This window comes from Watersipora subatra, chromosome 5 (genome assembly GCF_963576615.1).
Source record: "Watersipora subatra chromosome 5, tzWatSuba1.1, whole genome shotgun sequence".
In the NCBI taxonomy this organism is placed as follows: Eukaryota; Metazoa; Bryozoa; class Gymnolaemata; order Cheilostomatida; family Watersiporidae; genus Watersipora; species Watersipora subatra.
In genome coordinates, this window is record NC_088712.1 from 65,929,741 (window position 1) to 65,943,737 (window position 13,997).

General features: G+C 38.2%; 2 protein-coding genes across 2 annotated transcripts in view; one reads left to right on the plus strand and one right to left on the minus strand.

The window, feature by feature from the left end:
- Nucleotides 1-232: 232 nt before the first annotated feature.
- Nucleotides 233-13,997, minus strand: part of LOC137396269 (squamous cell carcinoma antigen recognized by T-cells 3-like) — a 41,691-nt gene continuing 27,926 nt past the window's right edge. The window contains exons 19-21 of the mRNA XM_068082463.1: nt 11,432-11,515; nt 2,907-3,067; nt 233-1,058 (exon numbers count right to left, since the gene is read on the minus strand). Coding sequence (XP_067938564.1) covers nt 842-1,058; nt 2,907-3,067; nt 11,432-11,515 — 462 coding nt within the window. The 3' untranslated portion in view covers nt 233-841. The remainder of the gene's footprint in view (nt 1,059-2,906; nt 3,068-11,431; nt 11,516-13,997) is intronic.
- Nucleotides 8,183-10,921, plus strand: LOC137396685 (platelet binding protein GspB-like). Its single transcript, XM_068083001.1, has 2 exons — nt 8,183-9,840; nt 9,931-10,921. Exons 1-2 carry the CDS (start codon nt 8,183-8,185, stop codon nt 10,919-10,921), a joined length of 2,649 nt encoding a protein of 882 aa, XP_067939102.1.

A 13,997-nucleotide genomic window follows, 5' to 3' on the forward strand; every position in this document is an offset into this window, starting at 1 on the left:
GGACAGAGACCTAGTAACTGTAGTAAGTTTCCCCCATGACACATACCTTGGACAAAAACCTACTAACTGTAGTAAGTTTCACCATGACACATACCTTGGACAGAGACCGCTAGCAAGTCAATACCAGAATAATGGCTGCAGCGCTTGCACAGGGGTTATGTTTTGCTATATTATGTTTTGCTATATTATGTTTTGCTATATTATGTTTTGCTATATTATGTTTTGCTATATTATGTTTTGCTATATTTATACACAAACACAGAGTAACATACAAAAGGGATACAATTTACAAAGTACCACAGAGTGCAAATAGAATAGGCCAGTAATAAGCCTGATCTCTGAATGGAGTTTGTGTTTGTGAAACAGCGGATCTAGTCTGCAAATACCAGTGAGTCAAAAGCTGGAAGAATAAGTAGCTAAGGCTATATGGCAGCGGCTAAATGACCTTTGTGCGGTAATGTAGCGAGGCAGCATGCTGACATTCTTACAGTTGAAAGACTGTGAGAGGGTTAAAACATGAATGTTATTAAATTACTGCCTGCAAAGAGAAAGGTGGCGAAGCACTTATAGATGAGAGAGAGAGGACCAGATGATGTAGAGAATAACAAATATCTGACGGTAAGGTCATAGCAGTAAGGTCATGTTAGTGTCAATAGTGCAGAGCTGCCAAATCTCTTAAAAACAATGTACAATAATAGCTGCCTAACAGAGCAGAGGCAGGAACCGGAGTAACGAATAATCTAAAATGTATAGTTGTACATTGGACCAACAGAACTAGTCAGATAACCCCGAATGGATCAAATAAGCAGTTGTCTTCGCCTTGATCTGTTATTAGCTTAATTTATTTAGGTGAGAGCAGCATTTGCCTGAAGTCAGCATTGCTCAGCTTTCGATCAGCAGAAGTTTTGGTAGATTTTGCGTCACTTAACTCAGAACTGGGAGCAGAGATCGTTTGAGTGCGTTGAATGGTACTCGCTGTAGCCGCAGGAACTGATGGTGTCTTGCGGATAACTCTTGGCATGAGATCGAGCTGAGTGCGGGCTCTGCCTCGAGGAGCACTGGAAAAAATATATGATATAGGAGACAATGATGTGTGACAACTGATCGTGATGAAAGTTACAATGTGTGATTACGGCAAGTATAGACAACAACTACAGCGCCTAATAGAGGTGAGTTAGTAGAGAGAGATATGAACTACAGCAGGTGATAGAAGTGAGTCAGTAGAGAGAGATATGAACTACAGCAGGTGATAGAGGTGAGTCAGTAGAGAGGGATATGAACTACAGCAGGTGATAGAGATGAGTCAGTAGAGAGAGATATGAACTACAGCAGGTGATAGAGGTGAGTCAGTAGAGAGAGATATGAACTACAGCAGGTGATAGAGGTGAGTCAGTAGAGAGAGATATGAACTACAGCAGATGATAGAGGTGAGTCAGTAGAGAGATATGAACTACAGTAGGTGATAGCCGTAAGTTTAGCATAAACATGTTAGTAAAATACGCTTCATTTATACTACATGTATAATAACAAATATATACATCTAATTCAACATGTATAATAACAAATATATACATCTAATTCAGCATGTTTTTGCACAGTCAAACACTGAAAAGAAAACTGAATATACTAGGTATGATGTCATTAATGGAAAAAGTAAAATCTATTTTATAAAAATGAACTCACACTGCAATGGTAGCGCGAATTCATTTTAGTAAAATACGTTTATTTTTCTATATATATAGATATACAGTAGAGGCTCCCATATCGTAAATAATTCGTTCAAGGAGCATTTACGTTATAAGGAATTTAAATTATAAGAACAGTAAAATACATGTAACTTGCCTAATCCATTCCAAGATATTTCCAAACTCATTCCTTTGACTATGCAAAAAGGAAAAACTTGACGTAGCTCTTTTAATTTATCGGCTGTATGGCAACTCCAGTATTATTGGTTTGCATTGACAACTTTTCTCCTTTTTATGATCAATCTCACAGGTTTTATAGACCATGATTGGGGTAATTTTACAATAAGTTAATGGAGAGCACACACCCTCGACGTTCATTTACAATGATCTATTTTTTCTAAACAGCAAAATCTATTCTGCAAAGTAAAACTAATAACAAATATTTTATACCCTACAATAAGGCAAAACAACAAATTCTTTTTACTATAAAAAGTGGTTCTATCCGTTCGTTGTTTACCTGTACCCAGGTGTCAAAATTAGGATAAAAGAGAACTCTTGACTATACTCAAACTCGTGACATTCAGATTGGTCGACAGGTGCTGTAACACCTGCACCGATCGTTCACCTTTGTATTTATGAACGATTGCTCAACTATCCTGTTGTGTTCTCACTGTAATGTTCTTTATTCCAGAACTGAGTTTACATTGAATTGGTAAAAGACATCCCAAGTATATATATGTATAGAGAGCAGTTATAGCGAAAGTATTATCCTGGAATTATACATTAGGCAAGTGAAAGTAATCTGTAATTATTCCACAAATAACCTGCTATATATAATACTATGATGACATAGTCAATTTCATTCACAATGTAATGCACTGATTGTCCATTGTAATGTCCCATCATATCCAATTCTCTATTTTGTCGACACATCTGACGATCTATTATGACAAACTACAATGTCGCGAAAGTTGTATACATGTATATAATAGATATAACGCTATACGCACGTCACTTTTTCTTCTGGTGTGGTGAGGTAAACTAACATTAAAATCGAATTTAAGAACTCGCCCAACTTGACACTTTATGTTATATGGAAATTTTTACGAAGTAAAAACTTTACATTCATTTTTAACGTTATCCGGAATTTATGTTATAGGAGGTATATTTTATAGAAGCAACTTTTGTACTATGCTATTGAGCAGTAAAAGCTGTACATACCTAAGGGTAAGCTCTTTTCTAGCACCTCCAAGTGAAGGTACAAAATGGCTGTCAGATTGTGCTGTGGATTTCCTTGGAGGAGGGTTGCTGATGGCCACCTTGATGGTGAAATCCATTAGTTGTGTGTTGTCAAGTGCCAAAAGAGCTTGACGCGCATCTACCTAAATGTCCAACAATCTAGCATGTGTGACAAACAAACCTCCAACAATCTAACATACGTGGTACACAGACCTCCAACAATCTAACATACGTGGTACACAGACCTCCAACAATCTAACACATATGATAAACAGACCTACAAAAATCTAACACATGTGATACACAGACCTCCAACAAGCTAACATACGTGATACATAGACCTCCAACAATTTGACATATGTGACACACAGACCTCCAACAATCTGACATATGTGATACATAGACCTCCAACAATCTAACATATGTGACACACATGCCACCAAAAATCTGACATATGTGAGACACACACCTCCAACAATCTAGCATATGTGATACAAAGACCTTTCGAAGCTGTACACTGATTGTACACTTGGTATACCTTAACTTACAGAGAATACGTCTCACATATGAGGTTCAGTCAACTAGGATTCAGAACTTTGTCCCAATTCTTATGCTGTTCACTCGAGTCTGCTCCAATTTAAAGTACTCTATTATTGCAGAGTATACAATTTTATGCATATAAATACCTGATCATACTTAGTACAGTATGATGAGGTAGTTTTACTGTATACCATGATTATCGTGGTCAATCGAGCGCTACCAGCAATTAAAGAAAATTCATGAAATCGAAATAATTAAACACATCTAATAAAGTCATCGTTCCGTTGTTCATAAGTATTTCACCATTTTTCTCAAAAGGCAGTCACTTGATTGGAAGCATATGACAACGCTGGTAAAGGAATGTTTAAAACCCAGAAAAGAACCCAGAAAGTTACGCTTACAGTGTTTTGAGATATGTATGGGCCAATAACTATAGATCTCAAAAGTCAAGGTACAACAGTCATATCTAACAATTACTGTAGTCAAGGTGAAACAGTCAAGTCTAGCAATTACTGTAGTCAAGGTGCAACAGGCATGTCTAGCAATTACTGTAGTCAAGGTGCAACAGTCATGTCTAGCAATTACTGTAGTCAAGGTGCAACAGGCATGTCTAACAATTACTGTAGTCAAGGTGCAACAGTCATGTCTAGCAATTACTGTAGTCAAGGTGCAACAGGCATGTCTAGCAATTACTGTAGTCAATGTGCAACAGTCATGTCTAGCAAGTACTGTCGTCAAGGTGAACCAGTCAAGTGTAGCAATTACTGTAGTCAATGTGCAACAGTCAAGTCTAGCAATTACTGTGGTAAAGGTGCAACAGTCATGTCTAGCAATTACTGTAGTCAAGGTGCAACAGTCATGTCTAGCAATTACTGTAGTCAAGGTGCAACAGTCATGTCTAGCAATTACTGTAGTCAAGATGCAACAGTCATGTCTAGCAATTACTGTAGTCAAGGTGCAACAGGCATGTCTAGCAATTACTGTAGTCAATGTGCAACAGTCAAGTCTAGCAATGACTGTGGTCAAGGTGCAACAGTCAAGTTTAGCAATTACTGTAGTCAAGGTGCAACAGTCAAGTCTAGCAATTACTGTGGTAAAGGTGCAGCAGTCATGTCTAGCAATTACTGTAGTCAAGGTGCAACAGTCATGTCTAACAATTACTGTAGTTAAGGTGCAACAGTCAAGTCTAGCAATTACTGTAGTCAAGGTGCAACAGTCATGTCTAGCAATTACTGTAGTCAATGTGCAACAGTCAAGTCTAGCAATGACTGTGGTCAAGGTGCAACAGTCCAGTTTAGCAATTACTGTAGTCAAGGTGCAACAGTCATGTCTAGCAATTACTGTCATCAAGGTGCAACAGTCATGTCTAGCAATTACTGTAGTCAAGGTGCAACAGTCAAGTCTAGCAATTACTGTAGTCAAGGTGCAAGTCAAGTCTAGCAATTACTGTAGTCAAGGTACAACAGTCATGTCTAGCAATTACTGTAGTCAAGGTACAACAGTCATGTCTAGCAATTACTGTAGTCAAGATGCAACAGGCATGTCTAGCAATTACTGTAGTCAAGATGTAACAGTCATATCTAGCAATTACTGTGGTCAAGGCGCAACAGTCATGTCTAGCAGTTACTGTATAGCAGAGCAGGAAAGCATCAAAAAGCTGTCAAAAAGTGATTTATCTCTTTTGAAGGTGGGCTATGCGATAAGAGTCATCTAGATCAGAATTTCGAGCTGATTTTAAATATCTGGTTTCTACACCTCTCAGATTGTTCACTTTGAGCAAAATAGTTAATATATTATTTTAATTAAATGTCTGTAATGTTTATGTGCTTTTACCAACAATGTAATAATGAAAATGGCATATAAATACTAAATAATTAGCAATAACCTAAGCTGGAATCAATTCTGATAACACTAAAATATTTATTATTCAAATATTAAAATAATATTAGAATTGTATTATATAATATTGTGTATTTCCAGTTTGGTTGATATATTGACAGCTTTACAGTTTGTCCTTGTTATTCCGCAACTCCTATATCATTACAGATCTGCAAAACAAAATGAAAAGTATTTTTAAAGACTCAAACCATGTATATATAATATTTTAGTATACATATATTCATCATTAATGCTTATTATGTTAAACCGTATACTTTATTATGCAAGTGAAATTGCAAGTAGTCAGTCTTTTATACGACATGACACATATGTATTCAAATCAAACATGAAACACACCTCTGGTTACAATACCACTCGAATACTAACCTTCTAATTTACAATCATCTGAGTCTTCTGCATCATTACTTTCATCTCCATCCTTTTTATTTTTATTGCTACAGCAGCTGCATCTGCACATGTCCGTACACTTGAGATCTGTATTGTTGCACTGACAGCGACGAGACTGGGACCCAGTTTTGCATCGACAAAACATGTCCATGAGCACATCAGGAGGTGCTGGTTGTTGTGTCATCCATCTAGCTTTAAGCTCTCCACCTTCCATAAACCATCCATGTTGCTGGGAAGATCGGGCATTGATGATGATTTGCTTAGCTTTTCTCCATATCGCGGCCTGATAGGCAGCCCTACATAAAGGGAGATTTAACTTAACTAGTGTGGGTGGTAGGTTTGATTGTGATGTGTGAGACGGTGAGCAGAAGATCTTATACCGTGCTTCATTGATGGAATTGGTCTCTTCACCATATAATCTGCATATGAATGTCTCAATAGATTCTCTTATCGCACCAACTTAAAAATCTGTTTCCAATGATTTCAGAGTGTTACAGAATTCAGGATTGTTCTTTAGCAGCTTGAAAAAAGTTATCTTCCCTTTGGAATAGAATGTGTTTACACTGTCGCATCCACTTAGAGCATGGAGGCCGAGCAGTGCTTTGCATTGTTCGGGTGTGAGGACGGTAGAGAGACACCTATGGTTCTATATCTCAACTGCTCCTTACCACAGCAGTAAATGAGTTTCTGTGATGGCAGCTCATCCACTAGAGATTGACAGCTTATAAAAACATCTGTGTCCTGGCACTTGACTAGAACTTTTGAGCTAGGTTTGTCTTCGATTATCTTTGCGATATGTGATCACATGCGCGTAGATAAGATATCAGAGTTAGCCAGGGACCAGCTGATGTTGCCAAGAGAGAATAATAGCACTTTTCTCAAATCCAAGTTACGCTGTTGGCGGAGCACTAACAAATTCTCAAACAGTCTGTGCAAACACTCTAGGACTTTTTCTTTTGATTTCTTCTTAGCTGATGGTAATGTGGTGAAGGTTTTGAGCTGGTTTGACTTGATGGATGCATTGAAATCAATCTTTTGGGTGCTTTACCTCTTCTGGACAAATTCTGAAAGCTGTTTCTCTCCTATCACATTTGCCATTTCAAGATCCTGCTTCACTTTAATGGAGGCTTCTGCACCACTGGTAATATGTACTAGCTTGGTGGTTTGAAACGCAAACGGATTTATTCTTGCTGTTAAGAGTCTTTCATGAGTTCCCTCATTTCCTCATCAGCCTTCCATGCCTTTTCAAGCATCTCATAACTTGCTGCATCCGAATCACCAAGCACTAGCATTTTCTTCATGTCTGTATGTACAGCTGTTCATTCCGGGTGAGATAGAGTCCAGCGTTGAGAGGTCGATGACTTCCTGGTAAACCCTATGATTCCACCGTGAGACTTTGAGTCTCTTTTAACTGTTTGCTCAATAGATTGATCACAAGCGATAGAGCTGAATGGACAGTGATGTGGTGATTACTGATTGATAAGTAAAATACCCTTTCTTCATAAGAGCCTCATACACCTTGCTCTGCGATACTTTCAGATTAGTTTTCTCTGCATAGTACAGCGTGCCATATCTAGCATAGTTTGTGTGGTCATATGCAAAAAACCACGGAAGGATCATACATGTAATTTATCTACACATTTATGTCCACATTGTAGGCTACAACACGTCATGTAAACTGCAAAGAGTTAGTTTTGCTGCTCACAAAATGTGCAAACAAAAATGAAAATGTTTTCTTTTTCTCCCACCAAAGTACCATCATCATGAAGTAATCATCTTGAATTTGTAAAGTAATAAATATCTAGTACCGCCTCTTCTGCTGTATCACATTCTTTCTGTCTCTTCTCATGTCTTTTCTCAGCTCTTTCCATAACAAGTTTGTTACAATACTTTTTATAGCAGGCATAATGACATAACAAGTCTGAACTTTCATCGAAGTTCTCAATGTTTAGCACTTTTTGAGCAATTTCACATTGAATGCTCTCTTCTTTCAATATCAAGTATCTGTTTGAATACTGTTTGGCTGCCTCATATCGAAGTTTAGTCACTCTGACTAGGGCTTCATTCACAGACTGATCAAGACAGTAAAATAGCAGTTTTGCTGCATCCTTGGCATGGCTTGAAAAATGCTGAGAGTTGACTCACCGAATCTCAAATAAAAGAATTTATTAATTTTCGAGATTGGAAGATAGTTTTCTTTGTCTGTTACGTAAGGTTTTCCAAGCAAACTTGGAGTTGCCCCTCCCATTTCAAAAGTGCGCTCTAGCTCAGAAATGTACAAACACATAGCCTATATGAAGAGACATTACAATTGAACTCAGCATAAATTTCTGACTATGAAACACTTTTGTTTGAGAAGCCCACCCTCTGAAGAAAAAAGCTGAAAGATAAGTTTATGTTCCTGCTCTACTAGTAGTCAAGGTGCAACAGTCATGTCTAGTAATTACTGTAGTCAAGGTGCAACAGTCAAGTCTAGCAATTACTGTAGTCAAGGTGCAACAGTCAAGTCTAGCAATTACTGTAGTCAAGGTGCAACAGTCATGTCTAACAATTACTGTATTCAAGGTGCAACAGTCATGTCTAGCAATTACTGTGGTCAAAGTGCAACAGTCATGTCTAGCAATTACTGTAGTCAAGGTGTAACAGTCATGTCTAGCAATTACTGTAGTCAAGATGCAACAGTCATGTCTAACAATTACTGTGGTCAAAGTGCAACAGTCATGTCTAGCAATTACTGTAGTCAAGGTGTAACAGTCATGTCTAGCAATTACTGTAGTCAAGATGCAACAGTCATGTCTAACAATTACTGTAGTCAAAGTGCAACAGTCATGTCTAGCAATTACTGTAGTCAAGGTGCAACAGTCATGTCTAGCAATTACTGTAGTCAATGTGCAACAGTCATGTCTAACAATTACTGTAGTCAAGGTGCAACAGTCAAGTCTAGCAATTACTGTCATCAAGGTGCAACAGCCATATCTAGCAATTACTGTGGTCAAGGTGCAACAGTCATGTCTAGCAATTACTGTAGTCAATGTGCAACAGTCAAGTCTAGCAATTACTGTAGTCAAGGTGCAACAGTCATGTCTAACAATTACTGTAGTCAAGGTGCAACAGTCAAGTCTAGCAATTACTGTAGTCAAGGTGCAACAGTCATGTCTAGCAATTACTGTAGTCAATGTGCAACAGTCAAGTCTAGCAATTACTGCAGTCAAGGTGCAACAGCCATATCTAGCAATTACTGTGGTCAAGGTGCAACAGTCAAGTCTAGTAATTATTGTAGTCAAGGTGCAACAGGCATGTCTAACAATTACTGTAGTCAAGGTGCAACAGTCATGTCTAGCAATTACTGTAGTCAAGGTGCAACAGTCATGTCTAACAATTACTGTAGTCAAGGTGCAACAGTCATGTCTAGCAATTACTGTAGTCAAGGTGCAACAGCCATATCTAGCAATTACTGTGGTCAAGGTGCAACAGTCATGTCTAGCAATTACTGTAGTCAATGTGCAACAGTCAAGTCTAGCAATTACTGTAGTCAAGGTGCAACAGTCATGTCTAACCATTACCTTGGTCAAGGTGCAACAGTCAAGTCTAGTAATTATTGTAGTCAAGGTGCAACAGTCATGTCTAACAATTACTGTAGTCAAGGTGCAACAGTCAAGTCTAGCAATTACTGTCATCAAGGTGCAACAGCCATATCTAGCAATTACTGTGGTCAAGGTGCAACAGTCATGTCTAGCAATTACTGTAGTCAATGTGCAACAGTCAAGTCTAGCAATTACTGTAGTCAAGGTGCAACAGTCATGTCTAACAATTACTGTAGTCAAGGTGCAACAGTCAAGTCTAGCAATTACTGTAGTCAAGGTGCAACAGTCATGTCTAGCAATTACTGTAGTCAATGTGCAACAGTCAAGTCTAGCAATTACTGCAGTCAAGGTGCAACAGTCATGTCTAACAATTACTGTAGTCAAGGTGCAACAGTCATGTCTAGCAATTACTGTAGTCAAGGTGCAACAGTCAAGTCTAGCAATTACTGTAGTCAAGGTGCAACAGTCATGTCTAGCAATTACTGTAGTCAAGGTGCAACAGTCATGTCTAGCAATTACTGTAGTCAATGTGCAACAGTCATGTCTAGCAATTACTGTAGTCAAGGTGCAACAGTCTAGTCTAGCAATTACTGTAGTCAAGGTGCAACAGTCATGTCTAGCAATTACTGTAGTCAAGGTGCAACAGTCAAGTCTAGCAATTACTGTAGTCAAGGTGCAACAGTCATGTCTAGCAATTACTGTAGTCAAGGTGCAACAGTCATGTCTAGCAATTACTGTAGTCAAGGTGCAACAGTCAAGTCTAGCAATTACTGTAGTCAATGTGCAACAGTCATGTCTAGCAATTACTGTAGTCAAGGTGCAACAGTCATGTCTAGCAATTACTGTAGTCAAGGTGCAACAGTCATGTCTAGCAATTACTGTAGTCAAGGTGCAACAGTCATGTCTAGCAATTACTGTAGTCAAGGTGCAACAGTCAAGTCTAGCAATTACTGTAGTCAAGGTGCAACAGTCATGTCTAGCAATTACTGTAGTCAAGGTGCAACAGTCATGTCTAGCAATTACTGTAGTCAAGGTGCAACAGTCAAGTCTAGCAATTACTGTAGTCAAGGTGCAACAGTCATGTCTAGCAATTACTGTAGTCAAGGTGCAACAGTCATGTCTAGCAATTACTGTAGTCAAGGTGCAACAGTCAAGTCTAGCAATTACTGTAGTCAAGGTGCAACAGTCATGTCTAGCAATTACTGTAGTCAAGGTGTAACAGGCATGTCTAGCAATTACTGTGGTCAAGGTGCAACAGTCAAGTCTAGCAATTACTGTAGTCAAGGTGCAACAGTCAAGTCTAGCAATGACTGTAGTCAAGGTGCAACAGTCAAGTCTAGCAATTACTGTAGTCAAGGTGCAACAGGCATGTCTAACAATTACTGTAGTCTAGGTGCAACAGTCATGTCTAGCAATTACTGTAGTCAAGGTGCAAAAGTCAAGTCTATCAATTACCGTAGTCAATTGCCAGTGACAAGGCGTCAATGCAAAACTCCAGTGACAAGGGATGTTATCAATGCTGTGAGTAAATGGTACCAGAGCAGCCTAGGTACTTTTATGCTAAGAGCTTTAATGGGAATAGATTGAGAAAATGTGTTGAAAAGGGCATTGACTATGTAGAAAAAAGTATGTCTATCTAAATTTAAAAACTTTAAAATTTTAAGGTTATGAGAAAAGTTCAGATACCTATGAACTAATTCTCATATAATTAGCCAGTTTGGCACACAAATTTTCACATAGCACAAATATTCACATAATACAGATCTTCATATAACACACATCTTCAACCAACACAGATAATCACATAACACAGACCTTCACATAACACAGATCTTCACATAATACAGATCTTCATATAACACACATCTTCACCCAACACAGATAATCACATAACACAGACCTTCACATAACACAGATCTTCATATAACACACATCTTCACATAACACAGATCTTCACATAACACATATCTTCACATAACACAGATCTTCACCTAACACAGATCTTCACATAACACAGATCTTGACATAACAACAATGAGAAAAATAACAACAAAATACTGTCATTCCTTGGATTCCGGAATTATTTCTTGCACTCACCTCATTGAAAAATTCAACATAAGCAAGTCCCTTGGATTTGCCTCCCTTGTATGTAACAATACGAACATCTTTCACTTTGCCATGCTAAAAAGGATGTTAGGATCTGCTCAGTCATGTGATGGTAAAAAGGAAACTACTTTGCACACAGTACCATAGAGATAACTATAATTACCAAAGCTTCCGTTGCCTAACAACTTGTTGCATCAAGCAAAGGACTGGTGAGATGTACAAGAATAGTATTTCATTCCTTAAAGGTTGACTTGCAACAAAATTCACATTACAGTTATTTGGTATCAGAAGATTCACCATGTCTTACTCTGTTGTGTTGTAGGTGCAAAATATGTGGAAATGTGATTACAAGCTCTTAAAAGCTCAAAAAAGAAAAGCCGCCATTGATTGGAATATCTTTATTTCGACGACATAGCCATGAAATTTGGTTATTGTCTTGTCACGTGATGTTCTCACGTGAATTGAAAGGCCAATAAAAAGCTCAATATAAAACTTATTGTAGCACTAGTTTATGACAAACACTTCGGGTTTTACCGAAGACCCCGTATCAAATATAGATGCTCGCCACATTACAGTTTTGTTTCGGCCTGGTCTAATCGGCAAGTTGTAATCTGTTCATGTGACCCAATACTTCGCAAATAATTGTTTCAGCACTTTTCGATTATCACAGGTGACCAACAGGCTCATCCTGTTTATCAGAGGATGATATGCAATCGTTCAAGCTAAGATAAAAAAATTAAACAGATTTTTACGGCAGGTTTTGAGATATCAGTGCTCAAAGTGGCAGCATTACGATGCCGATAAAACAGACGCGTAAGAACAATAGACATGGCTTTATTGAATGCGTGAAGCATATTTGTGAAAATATTTCGACGAATAAGGTTGCATGAAAGTGTAAACAGAAACCATCTCTCACAACTACGTCACATTTGAGCTGTTTTTGAAAGAGAATCCAAACTACGGCGGTCTCGTGTGGCTGCGATTAACTGTTCGTTTTTGAGCTTTTAAAAGCTTGTAATCACATTTCCACATATTTGGCACCTACAGCACAACAGAGTAAGACATGGTGAATCTTCTGATACCAAATAACTGTAATGTGAATTTTGTTGCAAGTCAACCTTTAAAGAACAAAGAAAGTTTCTAGCCTGCTTAAAATCCTTAGTTTGAAGAGACCTGTTTTATTGGCCCTATGTATCAGTCTCTAAACTATAATAACAGGATAAATTTATAAACACTTGTAGAAACAAGTGATGCAATGAGCAGGGTGAGTAAGACACGAGCAGTCAAGGAGCTGGAAAGATAAATCCAGGTAGTGACAAGTAAACAGTGTTGTTTATTGTCACGATCAGCATGAGGATGGTTTTGGATGAACAAACTGTAAACACTTCTGTTGCACAGATGAGACACCCTATCAATTATCAGCTATGTTGACAGAAATATCAGTTCATGACTGGCAAAGGTGTGGTTAAGTTATTGTTTGAGGTTTCAGCTTGGCAGAATTGAATGAACGAATAAAAAGCTGTTTCTAGTCTTTTTAATTTTATATCTGACCAGTATGTAGGTAAAAAGGTAGAAAAGGATGTGGAAGAACAGGAGGAGAGTGTAAAAATGAGGAGAGAGAGATATGGAGAGCAGAACAGAGCGAGGAAAAGGAGGTGGAGGGGAAGGTGAAGGATGAGTAATAAAGAAGCAGGGAAAGAAGATGAAGGATGGGGTGGGAATGAGAGAGAGATAGAGGGAAGAGAAAGACAGAGGACAGCGAAAGAAGCAGTTTAGGAGGAGGGCTAATGACTGAGGCAAAAAAAGAATAAAAATAGAGAAAGAGTAAAGCAGGAGAGAAAAAGGGAGAAAAGGAATAAAAGTGCACGAAGCTACCAATAATCATGGAGTTGTCCTCTAACTGCAACATCAACAAAGATATGAGGCCAAACGTTTTAATGATGCCTCGACCGTATGCATATTTGCTGGCATTATTTACTCCAATTATAGCAAAGATTACCATGACTCTTCTATTACTAGGATAGTATTTGCTGAGAGTCCATAAGCCATTGAAGCACTCTTAATCATGCAACCAGTGCATAGGGAATTTGACAGTGTACTATTAACTAGTTACTAGAGAAAAGATAATTCCAAAAAAAGAAACTAAACACAACCCTCAACCTCAATTGCTACTACCACCGATAATGCTCAGGCTATGCATAGATTTCAGCTAACATGTCATAGCCATGTGACATATGTGTGTGCAGGTCTCATAACATACATGTATAGGCCATGTGACATATGTGTGTGAAGGTCTCATAACATACATGTATAGGCCATGTGACATATGTGTGTGCAGGTCTCATAACATACATGTATAGGCCATGTGACATATGTGTGTGAAGGTCTCATAACATACATGTATAGACCATGTGACATATGTGTGTGCAGGTCTCATAACATACATGTATAGGCCATGTGACATATGTGTGTGCAGGTCTCATAATATACATGTATAGGCCATGTGACATATGTGTGTGCAGGTCTCATAACATACATGTATAGACCATGTGACATA

What these genes read in the sequence shown, in the direction of transcription:
- LOC137396685 (XM_068083001.1), top strand. Translation starts at nt 8,183, where the DNA reads ATGTCTAGTAATTACTGTAGTCAAGGTGCAACAGTCAAGTCTAGCAAT. An exon ending in AGTCAAGGTGCAACAGTCAT is followed by an intron (nt 9,841 to 9,930) that starts GTCTAGCAATTA and finishes CAATTACTGTAG; the next exon opens with TCAAGGTGCAACAGTCATGT.